The 25,116-nt window shown below is 48.7% G+C and overlaps 1 protein-coding gene across 1 annotated transcript in view; it reads left to right on the forward strand.

The window, feature by feature from the left end:
* Positions 1-25,116, forward strand: part of CSMD2 (CUB and Sushi multiple domains 2) — a gene marked incomplete at its 5' end in the record, with an annotated part of 537,662 nt that overhangs the window by 420,583 nt on the left and 91,963 nt on the right. Inside the window, 6 exon segments of the mRNA XM_079778373.1 lie at positions 3,905-4,096; positions 8,582-8,720; positions 12,316-12,503; positions 21,173-21,367; positions 22,248-22,364; positions 23,603-23,716. Coding sequence (XP_079634499.1) covers positions 3,905-4,096; positions 8,582-8,720; positions 12,316-12,503; positions 21,173-21,367; positions 22,248-22,364; positions 23,603-23,716 — 945 coding nt within the window.

The following is a 25,116-nucleotide window of genomic DNA, read 5'->3' on the forward strand; positions in this document are numbered from 1 at the left end:
GACCTATGGTTTGATTCCAGGTCAGGGCACATGCCCAGGTTGGGGGCTTAATCCCCAGTAGGGGCCATTCAGGAGGCAGCTGATCAGTGAGTTTCTCTCATCAATGATGTCTCTATCCCTCTTTCCATATTTGAAATCAATGAAAAATATTTTTTAAAAAAATATATTTTTAAAAATGCAGGATCAAGTGATGCTGGGAAGGTCCTTAGGTTGAGGCAGATCTAAAGAGGTTATCTGTATTTTGGGACCTCTCAGGACTCTCGGTGTGCTAATGCAAATAAATTCAGGAGGTGCCCGCAGGCCACAATTGCCAGGCATATCTGGCCGTGGCTGACTTTTTTCTAAGCCATCTCAAGTGATTAGCATTTCGTGATACAAACTTTGGAAATTGCTGGAAGAAGCAATCGAAGGGTCTCCCAGCAGTGAAGAGGGTAGAATGCTAAAGAGACGGCTCAGTACACTCTCTGGGAAAAGGAGTAGTATGAATAATTAAATGAGACATGTATTTTCTCTGGCTCTGCCCACACCAATGAGTATGGCTTAAAAAAAAAAAAAAGCCCATAATTGTACCAATGAATTCCCCCACGGATCTGCATTATCTGACTTCCACTGCGTCCTCAGCGGCGCCACGTGGGACAGAGTCCCTGGGCGTCTCGTGAGCCGTGCCTTCACCCAGCAGCACCAGTGCTTTCTCCTCGACATACTTTCCTCCTTCAAGGTTCATCTCAGAGGCCACTTCTTTCTCATCTCCCCGTTCAGAATACATCGCTGTAGACGATGGCACCTTCAGCACTTTACTTCTGTCTCTTCAGCACACTGTCAGTTCCAGACACTCTGCTTTACATCGGAGCTGGCCACCTGCTTGCCACCCCACAGAGAGCCCTGTCATCCGACTCCCCCCGGGGTGCGCATGCAGCAGGTGCTCACTCACTGCTGCCTGCACAGTTGGCACACGGAGACATGGACGAATACATGGATGGTTTTCTCGCACACAAGGGTTTCCTTGGTTGGGCAAGCCGCCCTGGGCGTTGCTTAGGTCTGCAGAGAGGGGAGTGGGCAAAGCTAGCCAGCCTGGACTCCAGTGGGCAAAGCTAGCCAGTGGTCTGGGTGTAACCGAGGTTCGGGAAAGGTTACCTCCCCTGTTGCTGTCATTAGTTAGCAAATATCAGGACTACTCTCGGGAAGAGAGAGTGGCTCAGCCCATGTTAACTTTATAGTGTGTATTTGACAGGGGATTTACAGAAATGCCAGGGACGATTAGTGCCCGCTCGGCTTTATTAAGTAAACATGACTGTGTAACACCCAACATCCTATCTGTACCACGTGGGCCCAGCCTTTCCCAGAGGCTGTGCCAAGCAGCTCCAATTCAGGAGCGTTAAAGAGGGAACGCGAGAACAACAAAAGGTGAGGGGCACGGAGGAGAGGGAGCATCATCACTGCCATCTATTGAGCAGGCGCCACTTTAGGCTCTCCACTACATTCTCCTTCCCATATTCACACAAACCTTCAGGTCTTATTAATCCATGTTGCCGATGTGGGCTCTGAGGCCCCGAGAAGTTTCTCATGCAAGGTCAATACCCCTGTGTCTGATTCCCAAATCCAGGCTCTTAATCATGGCACTCTGTTGCCTCCCATATAAATAATCTTTCTGAGTATGCTCAGAACAGTGAGCTATTTTCCCCCCAAGGAATCATTAACATGTGCACAGTGCCCCGGAGAGCCAGAGATGAAAGCCAAGTCTGTTTTTACTGAGCACTGCTGTGTGCTGGGTACTGTTCTAGGCCCTGGGGATACAGTTGGAAGCAAAACAGCCAAGGTCTCTGTTCCCATAGAGATAGATGCACACGTGTATACAATTAAGAGGCAAACAAATAAATTAGCCAGGTTATTACAGCTTGTGCTATGAAAGGAACAAAATGAGATAATGTGATAAAAGTGATGGAAGCAGGAGTAAAGAATGAGCCCAGAAGAAGATAATCAAAGAGACCTGTCTGAAGAGGTGATATTGGTGCTGAAAACTGGATGACAGGATGGAGCTGGCATAAGATCTATGGCAAGATCATTCCTGGCAGAAGGACCAGCCTGTGCAAAGGCCCTGGGGCAACGAAGGAAGGGGACTGTGCCTGCTGTGTTGGAAGAAGATTTTACAGCTATGGCTGGAGCACAGTGATAGAAGATCACCAATGCTGTTAATAACTAAAACTGAACACAAGTGAAGAATAGGTTTTTTTTTTTTTTAATATATTTTATTGATTTTTTACAGAGAGGAAAGGAGAGGGACAGAGAACTAGAAACATCGATGAGAGAGAAACATCGACCAGCTGCCTCCTGCACACCCCCTACCGGGGATGTGCCCGCAACCAATGTACATGCCCTTGACCGGAATCGAACCTGGGACCTTTCAGTCCGCAGACCGACGCTCTATCCACTGAGCCAAACCAGTTTGGGCAAGAATAGGTTTTAAAATGTGATCTGAACAGGGGAGGGCTTCAGATAGGGTAACATATACCAGGCTCTGTGGGCCATATGACATAACAATGCCACTGCCATTCTAGGACATAGACAATATGTCAGCAAATGAGCATGCCTGTGTTCCAATTAAACTTCATTGACAAGAACGGGCACAGAGCCAGATTGGGATGCAGGCCTAGTTTGCTGTATACTGTCTTAGGCGTTGTTAGGTGTCAGGTGTTGGAATACTGTAACTCCGGACTCTCCGCACAAGCCTGGGTCTTATACTTAGTGATATGCGTGTGTACGGTTGCCCCGGGCTGGCGCTTCTTGGACTTTTCCACTGAAGTCTCCGAACAGCAGAAGGGAGTGGATGCCTATTTTCAGAAGATCCGGAGGGTGTAGGAAGCAAAAATCTCTTTGCGGCTTCATGGTTTTGCTTAAAAACAAGTATGAATTTTACATCCTACTCCATAATAAATGCACTTGTTTTAGTATAAAAGTTATTTTCCCCCAAATTTTAAAGAAAAACTGACCCTCCAAATAAATGAATGTTATTGATCCTGTGGCCTCCAAAACCTCTTGTCCCCGGGTCCTGCTGACCCGTCTATGAACGATGCCATCGTGGGAACCGTGGCGGCAGCTGGCTTGCTGCAGCTGCCTCAGAATCCTTCCTCCGGACTTTCGTGTACACCATTTCCTTTGGTGCACTTCCTCAGGCTTCATTCATTCACTCACTCATTTGTTAATTCATTTATTCCTCCCTTCCGTCATTCATTGGGTATTCACTTAAAACTAGCTTAGGTAGTAAGACTACACGCAGCTCCCAAATCCCTGAGTTTTTTGAATTTTTAGTACATCTCAGTTACTTATGCTTGTTTTGACCTCTGCTTTGTTACAAACATTGGGTTTGTTTTCAGTTCCAGACTGATGAGTCTTTGGTTGTTTGCCACGCAAGAGAGAATGTGGGTTTCACCCGCCTGAGTAATTCCCTGCATCTTCACAGCCACTGCTCAGCGCCCGGGCGGCCGACCCCCAGACTCCTTTGCAGCCCCTGCTGATTGAATCTGGAGTTTATACTTAATTATCTTGTCACTCCCTTTTACAGATCATGTTACCTACATTAGACAAGATTGCAAAGCTTAGCTCTGTAGCAGCTCGTATCGGTAAATCAAGCTGAACTCGGTTCTACAATCATAGCAGCGCCATCATGCTCAACTCAGTTTCTCAGGACAGGATGACAGGGATGGTGAAGTTGGGAGAATGGGTGGCAGTGGCATTGGGAGTGGAAGTAATGGGGGTGAGATCGGAGATGGTAGCACTATTGGGAGGTGTCAAAGATCACGCAGGGGCCCAGCTGACGGACGTGTGATGTCAGTGAGGGGGGTGTACTGGGAGCCTCATGTGGCTGACACCTAGGCAACCCACCTCCTCTTCTGTTTTCTTGTCCCAGTGTCCACAGCCACGTCCTGCAATGACCCTGGGGTCCCACAGAACGGGAGCCGGAGTGGTGACAGTTGGGAAGCTGGCGACTCCACGGTGTTCCAGTGCGACCCCGGCTACGCCCTGCAGGGCAGCGCAGAGATCAGCTGCGTGAAGATCGAGAACAGATTCTTCTGGCAGCCCAGCCCGCCAACATGCATCGGTACAGAGCAGCATAGCGCGAGCCCTGCCCCCGGGCCCCAGCACGTGGGGGCTCCAGACCCCCTGTCCACATACGTGGCAGCTGCACCTTGAGTCTGGCCAGGAGACTCAGAGCAGCCCAAAGCTGCAGAAAACACACACACACACACACACACACACACACACACACACACGCACACACACACCACATTCTTCACTCTCCAAAATGGTTCCAAAGGTTCCTAAGCCAGGTGTGTCTGTCCCTTTTCTCCTGGCCCAGGATGTATAGGTTGGAAGGGGACAATGGCCATGTCGGGTAGTAGGTCAGCAGGTTCTGAAATGACTCTTCCATTACCTAAAGCTCTAGAAGGTCACCCCCAGCTCGGGTGTGAGGGAAGGAACCCTGCTCCTCCTCCTCCCAAGGTCACTGTTGGTCACCTGGGTGTCGGTTCTCCTGATCTGCCCTTAGTCTTAAAATCTCCCCATTTGATGGAGGATAGATTGGAGGCTCTGAGACATGTCCAAGGTCATGCAGCTTATAGGGGTTGGGCTGGAATAATCCTGCTCCCTAGCGTAGCAACTGGAGACTAGGAGGAGGGAGCTTGGAGGGAGAGGGGGACAGGAAAGAAGGAGAGAGAGAGACAAACATTCCGGTGTTCACTTCCGCTCGGCTCTTTTACTCAGGCACGGTACTGAACATGTTTCCATGTCAGCACTGAGTGCTAGAGGGGAACCAGAAGCCACTGAGCCCTACTGTGTGCCAGCCCCATGCTGGACATTTATTTCCACAACCTCGTTTAGCTTTCCCGGCAGCTCTCCATAATGAGTGCCATTCCCGCATTTTACAGTTGAGCAAACTGAAACTTGGACACATTTGGATATCTTGTCCCAAATCACAGAGCCAGGACGTGGCAGAGCCAACCCTGAAACCCCGATCCCTCTGAATACAGAGCCTTGCGGTTTCCTGCCGCACAGCACACACCGACTCCCCTGCTGGAGACGGGTTCCGGGGACTTCAGAGACGTGTGCCCCGCAGTGCCTATCTGGCAGGGCCCTGCCTCTCCACACGGCTCAATCCCTGCATCTGAGGCCTGGCTTTGCAGGCCATGCTCTGAGGCCTGGCATTGAAGACAGACCCTGAATCCTCTCCCTCAATGGATTGTCCTCTGAGTAGGTGACGGAGCATGTGCGTGTGCTGTGGACAGGAGGGCGAGATCCGGGTTCCAGACCAGCTCAGTTCTCAACTACATGTCATGACTGTCGCAAAGCGTGTGGGATAGGGAAGGAGACAGATCCACGTTATTTCCTTGCTCTGCCATTTGCTAGTTCAGTGGCCATGGGAAGGTTACTTTGACTCTCTGAGCCTCAGTTTCCTCATCTGTAAAGTGAAAGAAAATAGACTTCCTCCTAGCATTGTGGGGTGAACTCACAACTAACCCGAATCTTAGGAAATACTAATTTCTCTCCCTCCCTCCCTTCCTCTGCTCTTCCTCCTTTCCCAGTTTTCTTCTTTCGAGCTTTCGGACTCACTTCCCTCCCTGAACCAGAGTTCCATCTGGCCCAGGGCATTCTGTCTGATAAGGCTGTGGAGAGAATCACATGACTTCCAAGGCCCCTCTGATTCAGCATCCCTCATGGCAGGGATTCCGTAGGCTTATCTTGCAGAAAAGCAGGTCCTGAGACAAGACCATCCCCGGTGGAGAAGAAGGGCTACCCTGCATCAAGCTGATGGCAGTAAATGGGCAGCGAGCAGGGCAAAGCGGGTAACTCAGCTCTCGTTACCCATTCCTTGTGCCCTATGGCCTGGGGAATGCTCCTTAGGCAACAAAGTGGAAGTCTTTGCCTCTCTCTCAAACAGCCCGGCCCTCCCAGTGACAAGCCCCTAATCTCCAGCTCCCTTGGCCGTCTGCCAGGATTGACCTGGCTGGCCTTGGCATCCCTTCATTACAGGGAGGAAGCCAAGGAAGAAAACAAGTGTTTGTTGAGAGTCATCCCTGTGGTAGGCGCTGGGATGGACTTTGTGGCCACGTGATCGCAAATAGAATCATCATGTAGACTCAGGCTCTGGGTTCCAGCGAGCCAGGTTCCAGTCTGGCTTCACCACAACAAGCTGTGTAGCCTTGGATAAATCACTTCATCTCCCTGTGCTTCGTTTTCCGCCCCTGAAATGGGGAAAGTAAAAGTACCTACCTCACAGGGTTGTTTTGAGGATTAAATAAGACAGTGCTGTAAAGCTCACAGTAACCACAGTATACAATAGAAGCCATTACCATCATCATTCTTTTCAGTTTGTTTTATAGACCAGGAAATGGGGGTTCAGAGAAGTATGATAACGTGCCCAAACTCACAGTAAGGGGCGTAGTCAGAAATTGAACCTGGGACTGTGTCACTTCAAAATTGATGGCCTTTGTCACAACGCTCATACCTCAGTACAGCCTGCCCACTTCTCAGCACTCCGGGAATGATCTGCCCAATTTTGGGGTTAGCCGAAGAAAAACAGGCGGTTTCAGAAATGCCTAGATTCACCCCACCTGTGGCAAACTTAAAGCCACCCCTGAGCTGCAAAGGAAGGCCGGCCTAATAGCCCTTGCCCGAATGGAGGCATCCTTGTGCCCCCTTGGGAAGGTCCCCCAGGGAGCTGGGCAGCTGGCATGACAAGGGTGTTTCCCTCTCACTGGCTGCGTCACGCTGTGCTTCTGGGTAGGGCCACTCTCTGTGGACTGGACAGTGTGGTCTTGCCTTGTTAAATGCAGTTTTACCCCGGTCTGTCCCATTCATCTAACCATCTTCTCTAGAGAAGCCTCAGTGGAGGGGAAGCGCGGGAGACACAAGGCAGACCTGACTCGAGGAAGCATCCTCACTCACAGAAGCTCTTGTGCCCGGGCCCTGTGCCCTGCAGGCCCATGGGGAGGGACGCCCCTCCCTTCTCCCACCGCCATCAGCAGTTCTGAGGTGGTAGAGCCCGTTGATGGACTCTGGAGCCAGACATGCGTGGATTTGAGTCTCAGAGTGACTCTGGGCGAGTGACAAGCTCTCTGAGCCTCAGTTCCTCCTTTCTAACTCAGGAAGGGTAGCCCATAGCTCACTGAGTTTCTATGGGACATAAATGAGATAAGGCAGCTAAAATGCTATAGCTCATGCCTGACATTTAATAGGTGCCCACTTGAGTGTTTCTGGTACTCAAGTTGGTGTTTGAGATATATTTTCCATGGGAAAAAAACACACTACTCATGACCACTCAGGTTTGCTGTTCAACCGTGTTAGGACTTTTATGGCCTGGCTTGAAGACCTACCATTTTTAAAGAGACCCTGTGGAGGGTTGCTCCAGCCCTTTAAGCATTGCTCTGAGGAAAAGCTGCACCGGGAGGCAATAAATATTGCTCATCTCTGCGACGGGCCAGCGGCTGCTGTTCAGTTCAGCCTTGGATACAGGCTTGGCTCCCACCCCATGTCCAGTCTTGGATTTTCTGGCTTCCTCTTGCACGGCTCTCCGTGCTCCTGTGGGCTCACTGTTTGACTGCTGCGCTGCCAATCTCCGATGGTGGTCATAAGCCACAGTCATAGTCTTGGCCATCTTTTCCTGTTAATGACCCCATCCACTTCTCAGCCTCCACTTGACCAAACCCTCATGCTGCAGGGCAACAGCCCGGCCAACTAGTGCAGAACCTGGCTCAGGATCTGGGAAGGGCCCAGGGGACTCTGGGTAAGCAGCCTGCTGTATCGCTGGCCACCTTCCCTCTCCTGCCAGCTGGGAAGGCCTGTCATCTCAGGAGGGAAACCACAGTGGACTCATGGGGATTTGTAGTCTCTCCATACGACTGAGGCGTACATGCTCCCTTGGAGAAGGTCTTTTGGAAAATTGGACGGGATCTGCAGCCCCAAGCAGGTGCCAAGAGCACTGGCAGTGTAGGAGGCTGGTGCGCTTGGCAGGTGAACATGGTAATGTTTGGCACTCCTGACCGACTGCACCAGGACTCGGTAAATAGGCACGGTGCCTGCCTCGCCTGGAAAGTGAATGTGAGGCAGTGGGCGGAGAGCAGGTGTTTCCCGGGTCTGAAAGATGCATGATGGCTCCAGGTATTGACTGCTTATGGTATGCCAGGTGCTTTCCGACATCACAATCTTTGCAGCCACCCCAGGAAGGAGGTATTGTCTCTTTTTGCAATAGAAAGACACTGAGGTCCAGAGAGGTTAGGTCAGTTCTCTAACATCACACAGCCAGGAGCTGGCAGAGTCTCAGGTTTTGTTTTTAGTCATTCCTTCAAGTGACATTAGCCAATGAGAAATGGCTAATGTCAGTGTTGCGCCACCACCGCCTCTAGTTCCAAAACGTTCCATCCCTTCAAGGGGAGACCTCAGACCCATTACATTCCACCCTCCCCTTGGCCTCCAGGGCCAGGTGTCAACTCCAGTGTATCAGACTCAATCCTTCCTCTTCTGTGCCTACAAATACCCATTAAATTGGACCCGGTGAAGGGAGCGTCTTACCCTTGTCTTCTCTCCTCAGCTCCCTGCGGGGGAGACTTGACGGGACCCTCGGGAGTCATCCTGTCTCCAAATTACCCAGAGCCCTACCCGCCGGGCAAGGAGTGCGACTGGAAGGTGACCGTCTCACCAGACTACGTCATCGCCCTGGTATTTAACATGTATGTACCTTTCCCTGGGAGGGAGACAAAGGGTTCAGAGCAGCTAGGGGGTTCAGACCTGGGTGTCTGGGTGAGTATGCACAGGTCTGCTGTGAATGCGTGGCCCGGGGAGGTGCAGGAGCACCAAGACGAAGAGACCCGAGCATTTCCGGAAAGTCTCCTATGGGCCCAGAACGGCGCTCAGTGGCTTCACATATATTCTTACTTCTTTCTTCTTGTTATTATTTTCTTTTCTTTTCTTTTAGCTCCAAAGCTGTTGAGATTCAGAAAGTAGGGCCTTGCTGGATTCTTGTCTTCTGCCCTCCAGCATTTCCTCCCCTGCTCTCACCCAGCTCATTCCAGCTCGCTCCCCAGCTTAGGAACAGGCTCAGGGTTTTCTCAGATGCACCCCTATGAAGCTCCCCCATGATCTCCTTTATTCCTTTTAGAGGCAAGCTCTTCTAAAGAGTTGCCCCAGCTTTTCTCTCCTTCCTCCCCTCCTTTCACAGAGAACCACTGAGAGCTAGTCTCTGCCCACGGGCCTGCTGGCAACTCCTCTGATAAGACACCAGCCAACTGGTTGCTAAACAAAGTGGAACTGTCCCTGTTTTATCCCCGGCACCTCTTGATCGCTCCCTCAGTCCCTACTCTGCTTCTCCCCTTGGGTTTTATGCAGTTCCCCCTTCCTCCCGGTTCTCAAACTTCTTCTGTGAGGGCACCGCTCCCCCCTCATGGCCCTCTTCCTTGGCCAGGCCACGTCTCGAGCTGTTTCTCTTCTCGCCCACACCTCCTTCCTGGACAAGCTCATCCCCTCCCAGGGCTTTCCTCTCGGAAACTGCCAACTCCCCTCTGCCACCCGCCCGGACATCCTGCTGAGCTGCAGCTCATGTATCCAGCTGCTGGCTGTCTCTGGTGCTGCAGGAGCCTAGGCTGCAACTCACAAGCATATTGCTCCTCCCAGACAAGCTCCGTTCTGAACGCGGGGGCTTGGCACCCTCATCCCCCTTCACTGCTGCTTTTGTGAGTGACAAGGTGTGGAGCCACTGCTGCCTTAACACGCCTCCTGTTGCCCCCCTGGTGCATCCTCCCAGCTGCTGCCCTGCTTGAAGCCTTGTTATTTCCCATCTGAATTACGACCCTGGTATCCTAAGGGGTTCCTCTGCCCCCATCTTGCCTTCCATGCCAGTCTCTTCTTTAGCTAGCCGCGGAGTGGTCTGGTCTATGAAAATGCTACAGTAACCACCCTGTTTTCCATTTTAACGTATGGTAATACTCCTTAGCAATCAGGAAAGAACTACTGGTGCATGCAGTGTGAGTGAATCTCAGAAGGAGCACACTGAGCAAAAGGAGACACACACACACGAGAGTACATAATGAATGATTCCACTTATGTAAAGTTTTAGGATCGGCAAAACTTGATAGGCATGTGTCAAAGCTGGTAGAGCCATGCACTTAAGAGATGATCATTTCATGATGTATGAATTACATTTAACTTTTTAAAAAAAGAAGCAGTAAATAGATCCTTTATTTTAAAACCCTACACAGCTCCTTCTTCCCTATAAATTAAAGTCCAAACTTTTGAATTCCATCCTAAGCAATCTGTTTGCTGCCTGCCTCTCTATGCAGTGCCCCCACCGCAGTAGAACCCCACCCATCCCGATCCCCGGGCTCCCGCCAGACTGAAGTACGAGCAGTCTCCAAGGCTCTGCTTCTCCCTTCACAGCGGCGTCCTTTTCAACCGCTGAGGGTCTTTTCATCTCCCTGGGCTCAACGCCAGCTTGGCCTTCACAAAAGCTTCATTTTCTCCTCCCGAGGAACTTGGTGTTGTGACCCCATACACCTGTACAGACTTCAGGCTTTGCTGTATCATCTTCACATCCATCACTTCCTTCAGCCCCATCCCCGTCTGGAAGAAGGGGTGGTGTCTGACATATCCCATGTCCCGGGCACCTTGTACAGTGCCTGATATAGGAGGGTACTCAGATAAAATCAGATGATTGAAGGAAGGCAGGGACAGAAGAAGGTAGTTAGGAAGTGGTGGAGCCATAGTCTGTGACCAAGACTGACCAGGTCCCTCCCCTGGTGACTTTTAGAAGAGCAGGTGGATGGCAGCTGAATGATGGTGCAGGAAGACCATCCCACCCAGCAGTGGTGGAGTGACCCTAGAGCTGACCCAGTGTGAGAGGGTGCCATGTAGGAAGGAAGTCATGCATGCCTGGCTCTACCCCTCATCCCCTCTCTCTACCGGCCCTACCCCTCTGACCGAGAGTTGCCGTGGCCCCGCCCTCCACCACACGTCTCAACCAAAGGGTAGGACTGCGTGGCATTCTCAGTCCAGCCGAATGGAGTATCTGAGTATCCCAGCCTGTGGCCAGGCTATGGCTGAGTTTGCATCAGAAATCTGTTCTCTGCACACTCACTTCCTTTTATTCTGTTGTTGTCACCTTTGCATGCTCGATTAGTTCCAGTTGCCTTTGCTGGAGATATACCTAAGAGTGGAATCATAGCATCATCAGGCATATATTCAGATCTAGTAGATACCATGAAACACTTTCCAAAGTGGTTGATCCCAGTGGCTCCACAGTCTTGCCAGTCCCTGGTGTTTTCCATCATTTTCACTCTCTCCATCCCAGTGGGATAGATTACATTCAAAAACTCTAATATTCCATTTACTAAACTGAGTCAGTTTTTTAAAAAGATTTTTTTTCCTCACTCTATAGTCAGGATTGCTAAGAAAGAGGCACAGCTGTGGGTGCCAGGAGTGGGGTGGTAGCAAGTCCTCAGGAGAGCGAGAGCTGGCTCAGGGACACAGGAATGAAGCTAGGGTCCTGCTGGACACAGCCCTTCCTGCCTGGGAATGGCTCCCGGGCCGGCTCTTTCCCTCTTGAAAAAGAAGGTGCAGTGTAGCACAGAAGCAGGGAGAAGACCTGGGTTCTGGACCCGCTCCGGCTAACCCCTTGGTGTGTAGAGTTGGTAACTCATTTTCCCTTCTGCGCATAATATAGTGAATATAGACAATATTGTATTATAATCACCAAACTCGTTAAGAGACTCATTCTCAATTAGTCCAGCCACTAAAAAGAAATGATAATTATGTGAGGTGATAGAGGTGCTGATTATTACTACAATGGCAATCATATTGCATATATAAATGTATCTAGGCAACTTGTTGTATGCCTTAAACTTACACAGCAGTATATGTCAAATACATTTCAATTAAATGTTTTTTAAAAAGAGGATGTTCCGTTTCAGCTCCAGCTTTCTGAATGCTGACTCTGGCATCTGCCTCCTCTGCCCACGCCTGCTTTTTCCATCTTCTCCACTCACTGGGAGGTGGCTGGGGCCTCATCCCCCACACCCCCCACCCTGCCCGCCCCGCCAGGAAGTCTCAGGGTTGGACGCCCGTGGGTGGAGGGCGTGCTGTCTGGGAGGCCTGGAACCAATCCCCCACAGTTACCAAGGGACAGTTGCATTGTGATGAGCATGTAGTTTGTGTCTTTTATTCTATGATATGACGTAAGTAATGGCATTTTAGATGTTAAACCAACTTTGGTTGTGCCCAATACGAGCCCTATTTAACCTTGGCGGGGTGGGGTGGGGTGTTTTTGTTCCCCAGCTTTAACCTGGAGCCTGGCTATGACTTCCTCCACGTCTACGACGGGCGGGACTCTCTGAGCCCTCTCATAGGCAGCTTCTACGGCTCCCAGCTCCCCAGCCGCATTGAGAGCAGCAGCAACAGCCTCTTCCTCGCCTTCCGCAGCGATGCATCAGTGAGCAATGTTGGCTTCGTCATCGACTACACAGGTAAGGGCGCTGGTGGCCGAGGTGACTGAGGGCAGGGCCCATCAGACCTGCCCGAGGGAAAGCCTAGGGTAGAGCAATGAGCTGATCACTACATAGCAGCGCTGCCACCTGCAGTTCACCTGCCTCCCCCGTGGCCCTCCGGGTGGCTTAGCCTTTCGCACCCATTTGCCCCAGGCCTGGGAGAAAAGAGGCCAGCATTCTTTTTACACCTCATTTCTATTTTCACATCGTTCCTCCCCTTTTCTCTATTTTTTTCTGTGATGATCTTTCATGGCTCTTCAGTCTCACAACCTCAGCCCACACATATCCACTAACCTCTTCCTGGTCACTCCCCCGCATTTGCTGAGGATTCTGATGTAAACCTCAATCCTCCTCTCCACCCCACAGCCTCCCACCAGCCTGGATAGCTTCTGTGCGCATATGGACGACAGCTCATCAAACCCCTGGGGTCACAGTGCCTGGGCTTCTGTCCCAGGGACACTCTGGCACCTTGCCGTAGGCTAGACACGTTCTGATACTTCCTGAGCACATTTGGTCATCCCTCCAGTTTTCCCATTCTTTTATTCTCATTGCACTTTTGGGTGAATTAAGACAAGTTCAGTAGTATAAGGGTCGAGAGCAGGGGTCAGCAAATTTTTTCTTAAAGAACCACATAGTAAGCATTTTAGGTTGCGAGCCACATCATCTCCATCACAACCGCTGAGCTCTGTCCTTGTAGCACTAAAGCAGCCGAAGACAAAATACCAAGGAATGAGCGTAACTGCTCCAATAACATCTGCTTACAAGAGCAGGCCAAGTCCCTGCCTGGTCTAGACTGTCAGATTGACTGAGCCCAGGCCTCAGCCACTTAGCAGTTGAGTGGACTTGAGCAAGTTTATTTAACCTCTTAAAAACTCCAGTCCCTCATCTATAAAATGATAGTAGATAATTCTTACCTCATAGAAATGTAAAGATCAATGAGTTCATGCATCACAGCTCTTGGTTCAGTGCCTGGCACATATAAGCATCCCATAATGTTCAAATAGGAGCAGTCATAGTTGGTCATAGTAGTAGGATTAGTTCCAGGCTCTCAAGCACTCCACTTTCTTCTCTCTTTGTGATCTTTTCTTTTTCCCTAATTATCCTAGACACTGTTATCCAAATTCCAACTCCATTTCTTGCTTGATTTGTGGGCTTGGCAAGTTATTATCTCTTAGAATCCATCTCTCTTATCTCTATCTATCTAATTATGTTTCAGAAGGTAAAAATTAAAAGGTATTGCATACTTACATATTATATGTCTGAGCACAATATCCAGTATGTACTAAAGACTCTACAGATAGAGGTGATTGATTTTGTTAGTGTAACTATAACCCAAGTGCACCCAGGCCTCATCAGTCCGTGTGCACAAATGGACTCACGTGACCAGTTAAAAATAAAAAAAGTTTCTGGCTCCTGTCCCCCGACTTGCATAATGTGGGACTTCAGCAACCTTTAAAAGTGCTCTCTAATTAAATATTTTTGGCAACTCCTGGGACTATCTCACATGAGCTCACAAATAACATCAATCATAGTAATAGCCAACAGTGTCTACCAACTGCTGGCACTGTCCTGAGCACTGTGCACCCATCTATTCATCAACGTCCTCATAACTATCGATTGTCTGCAATTTGTCAGATACAGTTCTAGAAGGTGCTTGGCACACAGATTAGAGATGTTTTGCTTGTGGTCTTCTTTCCTCATGGGGCTAGCCTGGGCCTCTCTTCCTGCAGACACCTGCCATTTGCTAACCCTCCTGGACTCAAGCCCTTCTCCACATGCCGATAGCACAGCAAACACTGTCACAGGTGATGGAATTCAGAGGACATGACTTAGACACAGCCTGTGACCCCATCGCTCCACCCACCACCATCCACTGCCATATCATCATCATCATCATCATCATCATCATCATCATCATCATTTTTCTTCTTAGTCATCTCTCTAATCACAACCTCATCAGTACTTTCAGTTTTCCTAGCCTGAGGTCCTTCTATTGTGTGAACCTTTCAAAATGCACCCTTTGTTACACCTATACCCAAATAGCTGAACACAGCCAGAAAAAGTCACACAAACATGGCACTTGGAGCCAACTCAGTTAATGTCCTTTAACCCCAACCAAGCCTTATCAGCCACCAGCGTGACTTCTGACCTGTCTCACCTGAGTCTTCTACTTGATGGAGATTCTAAAATTTCACCCCAAAAGTCACACTTTCAGCCTCCTTACAAGATGACTCCTTTTCACCATCCCTGGATATAGTAAGTTACTGGTAGAAACTCCCTCGGCTTCCTCCCTAGTCATCTTGTTCAGGGTTATCTGGCTGTGGCCACGTCTCCCCTAGATCTTCTCCACTGAATCTATGGGCTAGAGCCACACCTCCAGGTCCTCTTTCCCAAAGCATCCCTTCCCACTTTCCTCTGGTGGGCTGAAATCATACCTGGAGGGGTCCTCAAGTCCAAAACACAGCCCCAGAGAATAAGACCTACCTAGATGCCATCTAAGCCAGCCAAGTGACTGAAGGAGGCCAGTTACTGGGGAGAGCAGAGGCCCAGCCCATCCATGCATCCTTCACCACCTTATTAAGATCTGTAGTACTGGTACTAAGATAAATGTGTCTGTTTATGGTGGGAGGTACCCGGTGAGACCTGGAGCTGCCTCCGTCTTCAGATTTCACGTCTCCTAATATTAGTCACCCCTCTGCTATGTCTCTAGTCTCTGCTCAGGTAGCCTGTTTGCTGGGATCCAAGCACCCCTATCTTACTCTGTGGTCTCCTTCTCCCTGTCCCAAGATTCCAGAATGGGTCTACTGTGCTGCCAGATCCTATGGCCTCAACCAATGTGAGACAGAAAAAAAAGACTATAATAATAATAATAATAATAATAATAATAATAATAATAACGGCCAAACTAATTTAAGCTAAAAAGGGTTCTAGGTTTTAATAGCACAGATAATGAAAACTTCCTCAAACTGAACTCCAAAAGGGGGTGTATTTTTGGAGTCTGAGAGCCCCAGAATAGGAAGTGTAAGGGACTGAAATCAGGGTGGGAGGGTCAGAAGTTGGGATTACCCTCCTCTGTCTCCAGGACCCATGAGTCTCCTCCCTGCCCCTTTCTGAGTATTTGCTCCATTCTCCTCTCTCTGAAAAATAATTTTCGTTGCTTTTCTATTTTCCTAAGACAAGTGTGGCTGCCTCACTCTTGACTCTGAGTCACTTTCCAGTCTGCCTCCAAATTCTGAGTCCTAGAGGACCATCAGATTGACCAGGCTTACGTTAAGCATCATAGAATTCGGGTTTTTCATAAGGAGCTAGGATAGATCAGGCACGTTTATTCATTTGTTCACTCGGGAAATCGTTAGTGAGAACCTACTATGTGCCGTACACTGTGAAAACAGAGCAAAGTCCCTGCCTCTGGGGAGTTCACTTCCTAAACCGACAGACATTTCTAAATGAGAAGTTGGCGTTGGCAGCCCACCTAATCATAATGTAGAGGTGGGTGGTTTCTTGGTATCTCTGTTCAGTTGCTCCTGGAAAGTGGCTGTGGTGTCAGCCACTTCTAGACAGGCCTCCTGGGAGATGATTCTGGATGCAGTCAGGTCATTTGTGTATTTTTTGAGACCATGCTTTGAGGCACTTCTCATCGGAATTCTGCCTCCTGGGTAGATTTTACCCTTTGCTAGAAGAAAACAAAAGGAATGAGGAGGGTCCTTTCTTTTGGATACAGTTATTACAAAGGAGTCCCAGGGAGGTTATTGTCAATCTCCAGGCCAGAGAAATCAGCAGAATAGGTGGGTGGGAATCTTTATTCTTATCTTCCAGCAGGTGTGGTGGCCTCTTCCTGGGCAGGGACAGACTAGGACATCCATGAACAGGTGTAGAGATCATTCATCCTTTTGATAAATGTTTATTGAGCTTCTACTTCATGCCACACCCTGGGCTGGGTATGGAGGATACACCAGTGAGCAGAATGGTCACGGTTCCTACTCTGAGGGAGTGTAAAGGTGAGTGAGGGAGACCAACAATAAAGAAGTAGACAAACTGGAAGTGAGAAGCATGAGAAGTTAGGGAAGAGCAAGCTACTCTGAGGAAGAGAAAAGAGGAGCCCACTTCAGAGTGGCAGTCGATAGAGGTGAAGGCCTCGCTGAGCAGGTGACATTGAAACAAAGACCTACAGGTTGAGAAGAGCAGGGGTGAGATGGTGTTCCAGACAGAGGGAAGAAGAGTTCAAAGCACATGTTAGAGAATCTGAAATAACTCAGGAAAGGCCAAGGTGAATCAACCCGGACTGGAAGGTACTAAAAAGTACGTATTTTCTCTTTCAAGCCCTCGGAAGTGACACTGTGAGCCAAGAGTTGCAACTAGATTTCCACACCTGCTCCCACCATCACCACTGTCACCACCCACCGCTGCCATCGGCCTGCCTTTCTAAATTCAAAACAGAAATCTCTTCATTTCTGCCTATTTTTAAAGTAACACCTGTTGGGAGGAAAAATTCAAACAATACAGACACATATAAGATGTACTCTAAAAACTTACCATTCTCTGTTACTACCACCCCCTGAGAACCATTAGTCATGGATTGTTATCTCATTCCAGATAGTTTATATAAAGTAAATTCTAGAGTAGGGTTGGCAAACTTTTTCTGTAAAAGGCAAGATAGTAAATATTTTAGGCTTAGCAGGCCAGATGATCCCTGTTGCATCTGCTCTTCTCTGCTGCTATAATGTTAAAACAGCTGTAGACAGTATGTAAATAAATGGGTGTGGCTGTGTGCCAATAAAACTTAATTTACAAAAACAGGTAGGGCGCCTGTGAATTGTAGCTTGCTGATCCCAGTTCTATATAAATGGAATCACACCACGTGTACTAATCTGTAATATGGGTGGGGTTGGTTTTTTTTTTTGGGGGGGGGGTTGCTTTGTTTGTTTTGTGTGTGTATGTGTTTGTTTGTTTTGGCCCAGCAATATAGCCCTTGGACATCTTTCCATATCAGTATGCCAAGACTTCCACTATTCTTTTTAAAGGCTGCTTGTATTTCAGTGGATGGCTCTAATTCGACCTTTTCAATAGTTCTCGATTGGTTGAGGGTTTGGGTGGTTGTTCTCTTTTTTCTTTTATTTGCTACTACAGCATTTAGAAATGGCCCTTTTCTATTAGGATAAGAAGAAGCTGGTTTTTATAATTTTCCCCCTTTTTTTTGGGGGGGGGAGGCTGGGTATTATTTATTATCATCATGATGTTTTAGTCATTTAGTTTTACCATTCACAGCTGAGCTCTGGTTTGGCAGACCGAAGACCAGATTTTGGTCTTAATTCTGCCTATTAATAGTTGAATGACTTGAAAGACTTAGTTAGCCTGTCTGATCACCACATTCCCCGTCTACAACCTGGACAGCAGTGTACCTGGCTCTGCACACTTCAGAGGCCACTGTGATGTACAAATGCGATAACAGGTTGGAGAGTACTTTGAAAATTACAAAGTGATATTCCTATGTAAGAAGCTATCATCATTATCATTATCCTAATCATTATTATTAACATGATAATGATACAAGGATGAGCTCTTCTGGCTCTGACATGTGACTATAGAATAGAGTCTGTAGTTGGAATCATTGATTTTCCAAGCCCTGAGGTGTTCAGCCAATCAATTCAACATCCATTTGTTCAGCCTCTATTATGTGTCAGATATGGCCAGCCCTAGCACCAAGTTCTGTGCTAGTTGCCGGGATTCAGAGAAGAATGGGTGATGGTCTCTGTCCTCTATGAGTTCAGAACCTACTGAAAAGAAACATACTTACCCAAATTACAAGTTAGTGCCATGCATGCTATAGTCAAGAAAAGAAAAGCAGGATTCTGCCAAAGAGAAGACAGAGTTCAGAAATGTGCTCAAGAGAGGGTGGCGTTGAAAAGTGCAGGCGTTTGCCTCAGAGGAGGGAGGAAAGGACTTGTGGACACAATGTCTAGTTCTGAGGCCCAGCTCCCTACAAGCGCAGCAGTTACCTATAAGCTGTTATGAGGTAGAGGTTTGTTCTACTTCCTGTAAGAGGAAGAGACTGTCATTGGGGCCAGTGAAGTGGCTCCACCTAGGTTCCTTTGTCTGCGCTACAATGCTAGTGCATGGCTTCCATCCCAAGGTTACCTCGGGATCCAAGGTGGCGACTGGAGTTCCACCCATGATGTCTGAGTTCCAGACCGAGGGATGGAGGAAGGAAAGGGAGAGGGAAGGGCCAAAGAGCATCCTCTGAGCTGTCACCTTCCCTTAAGCAGCCTTTCTGGAAACCCCACACTTACCCATTTAATTATATATTGAGTGCCTACCATGTGCCAGGCACTGGACTGCAGCAGTGAGCAAAACTGAAAAACTGTCCTTGTAAAACCTACATTCTAATGGGGAGAGAGAGAGAAAAATGAGGTAAGCATATAATACACGAGACAGTATTGACCAGAGGAAAACAGCAGAGAAGGATGACGGGGAGTGTGGGGAAAGGAGTATTAACATTTTAAATAGCGAGTCAGGAAGGTGTCACTCTCCAAGGTGATTTCCATCCCTAGAGTTCCAGCCAAATTCAGAAGACACAGAGTTAAATCCTCAAAGAGGTGGGAGACGTGGCCGTGTGGATGGGGGAACATTCTGAACACAGAGGCCAATGTGGTTGGAGCAACGTTAGAAAGGAACAATAGGAGTTGAGGTCATAGAGGGGAGGATTGGAGGCAAAAAACTGCAGGGGTTTGTAGGCCTGTAGGATTTTGGCTTTTCCTCTTAGACAGTAGACTATTGTTTGACCTGACTGTGTTTATATCTCTTTGGCCAGACCTAGCTGTCCAGGAGGCTGGAAGGTGTAGATTTTAGCTGGTTCCATGATTCTCTGCATAATACCTGGGTTCCTTTATTTAAGGATGAAGGTGGGGAATATATATTGGATGCCACAGCTAGTTTTGCCTCTAATGAGCTATGTGGATTTGATCCCAAGTTACTTAATTTCTCTAAACTTGAAATAAGATTTGACCCACTTTGAATTTATAAAAAGGACAGATGAAATATAAGATCTGGGGACAGTTCTCTATCTCTGTGACTCGCATATGAGTCAGGCAATGGCCAATTGTATTCTTGCCAGAGCCACCAAGTTTAGGGGGAGGACAGATTTGGTGTGGGAGGCAAAGGGACACATCACAGGGCACCTGAAGAAACCACTGCGGGGTCCTCTACTAGGTGAGAGACAATAATCTGGGTCCCACTTGAGTGTGAATTTACTGGTATATCTGGGACTGCTCCACCCCCTGACATGGGCAAAGACCAAGAGCAGGGCCCTCATCAGGGCTCCAGTGCAGGAGTGACTAGACTCAACAGGATCATAGACTCTCAGAGCCCCATCCCATCAGTCAGCGGGCTGATTGGCAGCTGAACAACACACTCTAAAGCCATTGATGCCTCTTGTATAGGTAGCTTACAAGTACCAGGTGACAATGACAGCCATCAGCAAATTTCCTCTTGAGCCATTCATCTCTGAACTCTGATCCTTTTTATTCTGGTTCTTTCCTCCTCAAATCTCTTTCAGTTTCTGAGTCCTCCTGCAAGGACTGTCGGCACCTCTTTGTGAGCCCCCATCTCTAGACCTCTTGGTAGCATAGTCTCCAGGACTCCAATGGACCCTGATAATCAGTTGCATTTCCCTGATACTGCCCAGCCTCAGTTGTGTCCTGACACTGCCCAGCCCTGATGACAGGCTTCTGGACCATCAGTGGTCCTGGAACAGGACGATGAGGAGAAGCAGCAGTGCATGGCAGTGAACATGGCTCAGGATTTCCAGCTGACGGCGAGGGAGGCTGTGGAGATTCCGGGCCCTGGCTCGTCCTGTAGTTGCTCAGGCAGCATCAGGTTCACTTCGGTCCAGTGCAGAGGGACAGAGTGGGTGCCTGTTAGGCACGTTGTGGTATGCCTGATTGGGAAGACATATAAGCACAGTAGCCAAATGGGAAAATATTGTTTTAATGACCTAGCCAGGACCCAATGCCCCAATGGAAAGCTCTGGAAAACTGTGTTGGAGACCCAGACTTATCCCAGTCTAAGATGGGTTTTCTACTTTCTTCCTAAATCTAGTATTGATACCCTGGTGCTCAGAAGAGCCTGCAAGGTGTGGATATGACAGCCTGCAGAGCCAATGCCAGTTCCACCTCCCCAGCCAGCAGCACAGGTGTAGGCAAAAGAAAGAGGAAAAGAAAGCAGCCCCCAAAAGTGAGACAGGAGGCTGAGGAGGCCTGCCGTGCTGAGTGTGGGTGGTCTAAGATGAGCAAAGGGATGGACCGTGCCTAAGCACTGACCTTCACCACAGTGAGCCTGTCCGCAGCTGGGATATGATCCAGGACCCTCAGCTCCTGCCAGTCCCAGCATCACATGCCTCTCCGGGGAGAGTGGGCTGAGGGATGAGAAAGCTCCCCACAGGTTTACACAGTTCCCTCCTTCATAGCTCAGGGCAAGAATGTGGAGCGAGGAGGTGAAGTTTCACTCTGCAAGATAAATTCCAGCCCTAGATTTCTAACCACACGTGCTCTGTGGCTAATTATAGTCAGGGTTTCCCTATGGCTGCTGCACCATGGAATCAGTCCACTAATGAGTGCTGCATATGTGTATGTGTTTATTTTTCTTTTTCCCAGAAAACCCACGAGAGTCATGTTTTGATCCTGGTACAATCAAGAATGGCACACGAGTGGGGTCTGACCTAAAGCTGGGCTCCTCCATTACCTACTACTGCCATGGGGGCTATGAAGTGGAGGGCTCATCAACGCTGAGCTGTGTCCTGGGGCCTGATGGGAAGCCTGCGTGGAACAACCCCCGGCCAGTGTGCACAGGTAGGGGGGCCGGGATGGGGAGGGAGAAGGAGGGAGTGAGGGCATGCCAGAGGCAGAAGAGGCTATGGGCAAGGGGAAGGAGGGGGGGGAAGGAGTCCTCAAAAGCAGGGTTGCTCCTTGGGTTCGCTGTAAGTGAGAATGGCTGGTAATTCACCAGGTATGCTAGTCCCTGTCAGTGTGTCATCTCTCTCAGATCACAGTGTCCCCACCCACACTCAGACATGCCAGTGGCTCAGACCAGGGAGAAGAGAGTTTAAAGATGACCCAGCTCATTTTTGGTCCTATGAAAAATCACTTAGAGGTCTGATGTGTAAAACTGAGGCCCCCGGGGTGGGCTGACCAGGGATGTGGGTTAACTATGGAATCCTAGCAGATGTAACGTCAGAACTTCAAGAGCATGGTAGCCACCTAAGCTGAAGAGCACCCTTTGCCCAGGTGAAAGAGCCTGGCTCTGAGGCCCACCCCCTGTGGAACTGGTCCCATGGATGAGAGCAGAAGGTGGCTAGGTCCCCTGAGTCTGGGGAAGCCGAAGCTCTCTACTCATGCAGACACTAACTGCCAGGTGCAGACGCCAGCCATGGGAGTGGCAGAGTAGTTCTGGTTCTCCTTGTCAGCAGAAGAGGTTCCTAGAATGCTCCTCAAGGCTGTGTCTCCGGAGACCAGTGCCCTTGTTAATAGTTAGAGGGCTAGGATTGACGTGCGCAGGAGGGTCACTGATAGCATCAGGGTGGGTTTTAGGCCATGTGCCAGGTCAGTGGCTGTGCACCTCATGGCAGCCCAGCAGGGCCGGAAGCTCAAGTGGGGAGCGAGCAGGACAGAGGATGGACACTGATGAGAGGCCCACAAGGTCACCTGGCCCTCTGTCTGATTTCTCTTTCAGCCCCCTGTGGAGGACAGTATGTGGGTTCAGATGGAGTGGTCTTGTCCCCCAACTATCCCCGGAACTACACCAGTGGACAGATCTGCCTGTATTTTGTCACTGTGCCCAAGGATTATGGTATGGGGCGTTATGTATGGTTTTTTGTTTGTTTATGTTTTCTGATTCCTTCCAACTCCTCGGGCCCTTCCCAGTTGTATCCCACTTCCACTCCCAATTGTATCCACTCCTTTTGTGGGAACAGGCAGAACAGTGTCCCCTAAAGGACAACTGAGTCTGGATGCCAGAAGTGGGCTGTAGAATACACTCCTGACACACGAAGCAGGAAGGGCACACGTCAGCCGGAAGCAAGGGGACGGGGGTAGTGAGGAACCAGGCAGAACCAGGGAAGGTGGGAGCACTCGGCTACCCAGCACAGCCCAAGTCTGAATAGAGATGCTGCAGATCCAGGCCGATTGGGAACCCAGGGATGGGTAACCAAGCGGCAGGAGAAGTGAGGAGCGGGATGGAACTAGGTTGCAAATACAGATGAAGGGGCTAGGAGCCACATGGTTCCTTCTGAGACCTGAGCCTGGTCCAGCAGCTATAAGCAGGACGAGCAGGGAAAAAATGAGGAGCAGGCCCTGAGAAGACATAGAAACCTCCAGGTTCCAAGAATCCAAGGTAAAAAGAAGCAGGCTCCTCACCCGGGAGTAGGGACAGTCACGAGTCCTGCCAGCCCTGGGGGACTCAGAACGTTCCCGGGGAGCACAGGCCAGTGGTACCTGGACAATCAGGTGACCAGCCCGGCTGCTTTCCCCCTGGGTCTCTTCTTTGTAGGGGAATAAGAACTATTTCTATACACAGTCGGTGTCAAATAGGACAGAGGCATCGATATATCCTGACCACCTAGGAGAGAGACCGGGCAGCCTGCAGAGAGCTGGCTGCTTCACAGGGCAAGACCTGCTGTCACTCACCAAACATCTAATAAGCACCTATCAGGGACAAGGTCCTGTGATCACATGGAAAATGGGGGGTATCACCAAAGCCCTTTCATGTCCTGGAGTAGCTGCGGCAGCCGCTCTCTGGGAGTAGATTAGCTCAGGGCCACCGCCACCTGCCTGGCCACCGGTGCAGTTCTCAGTGTGATCCTGACCATGTGGGAGGCCAGCAGCCAGCCCTTCCCAGCTCCCTGCGTCCCCGTGCCAGTGTGCTAATCAGCCAGTAGAAAGGCTCAGCAAGGAGTTCGCCCCAGGAACCAACGACTCCCTCTGAGGCTTCCCTCTTCCTGGCCTAGGGTCCCCCAGACCTCCCGTCCTTACCCCAGCATGGCCGCACAGTCTTCCACACTGAGCTCTCCACACTGTCTCCCCCCGCAGTGGTGTTTGGACAGTTCGCCTTCTTCCACACGGCCCTCAATGACGTGGTGGAGGTGCACGATGGCCACAGCCAGCACTCCCGACTCCTCAGCTCCCTGTCGGGCACCCACACAGGTACCCTGGGCTGGGCCAGCGATGGGGATGTGGTGGGTCAGGGCCTCACGGGCCGGCTCAAAGGAAAGAGGCCCTAGGAGCCTGCCTGCGGGTGGAACCCCACCGTTGGGTGTCTGTCATGTGTTCATGCGCCGGTGCTCTCTCTACCACACAGCAGTCAGTTCCTGACCGCCCATACCTAGAAGGGGGCTTCCCAAACCGCTCTCACCTCAAGCTGTGTCTGCACCACCCCCGTGGGGTATAGCGTGCCCCGATGTTTTATATTTAACCCCGACACATTTCTCCAATTATAAACATATTGCATTTTCATTGTAGAAAACTTATAGCCAACCAGAAAATAATTATATAGAGAATTAAAATAAATAAAAGCCACCCAGAAAGAACCACTGAAAAGATAGTGTATCTTGTTTCCAGTCTTTATATCTGCTTAGACTTAATCTTTTACATATTTTATTGAACAAAGCAATATACATATTTTTATTGAAATATTCATCATGAGCATGTCATTATGTCTCTGTCATTATTTTATCCTATAATAGGATTTTTAAATGCTGCATAATTGTCTATCGTATAGTTATTTAAAATTTATGTAATGAATTCTCTATTATTGAACATGTAGATTGTTTCCAATTTTTCACTCGTTTGAATAGTAATTCTGTGTATTCTACATGTCATTATACATATCTCTATTACCTTGGAATATCTAGAAGTAGAATTACCAAGTTAAAGGATATGTGAGATCCTTAATTCTCTTTTAACAGATTGTCAAATATGCCCCTAGAAAGTTCTTGCTACTTTGTTCACCAACAATGAATAAGAGGGAGTGTTTTATCCTCACGAAATTGAGTAATTAAAAAGTAAAAGCATTATCAGTTTGAAAAGTGAAATGGTATCTCATTTTTAATTTCCTTTTTTTATTACTAGTTAGGTTAACATTTTTATAATGAAATTATTGGCCCATGCATTTTTTATTTGTGAATCCACTTGTGAGTTAGTATTAATTTTTCTATTAGCATTTATTTTCTTATTTATTTAGTAGAGTACCATATTATTATAAGCTATATATATTATATGCTATAAAAACCTCTTGTCTATATCACATGTTATAAAAAGCCTTCCCCTTTCACTTGCCATTTTATTTTCTTCAGGGTGTGTTTTAATGTCAGGAAATTTAAATTTTATTTAAATTTGTGTCATTTGCTATTTAATTTTCTTCAGAGTGGGTTTTAATGTCAGAAGATTTAAATTTCTCATAATATCAAATCTATCAATGTTGTTCTTTTATGGTTTTCTCCTTTACTTTCATGCTGCTGAAATAAATATTCCTCTGTGTTTTCTTTTACTTCTTTTTCATTTCATTGTTTTGTTTTAATAACCTTGGGCTTTATTTTTATATATTA

This window comes from Cnephaeus nilssonii (assembly GCF_951640355.1).
Source record: "Cnephaeus nilssonii genome assembly, chromosome: 7".
In the NCBI taxonomy this organism is placed as follows: Eukaryota; Metazoa; Chordata; class Mammalia; order Chiroptera; family Vespertilionidae; genus Cnephaeus; species Cnephaeus nilssonii.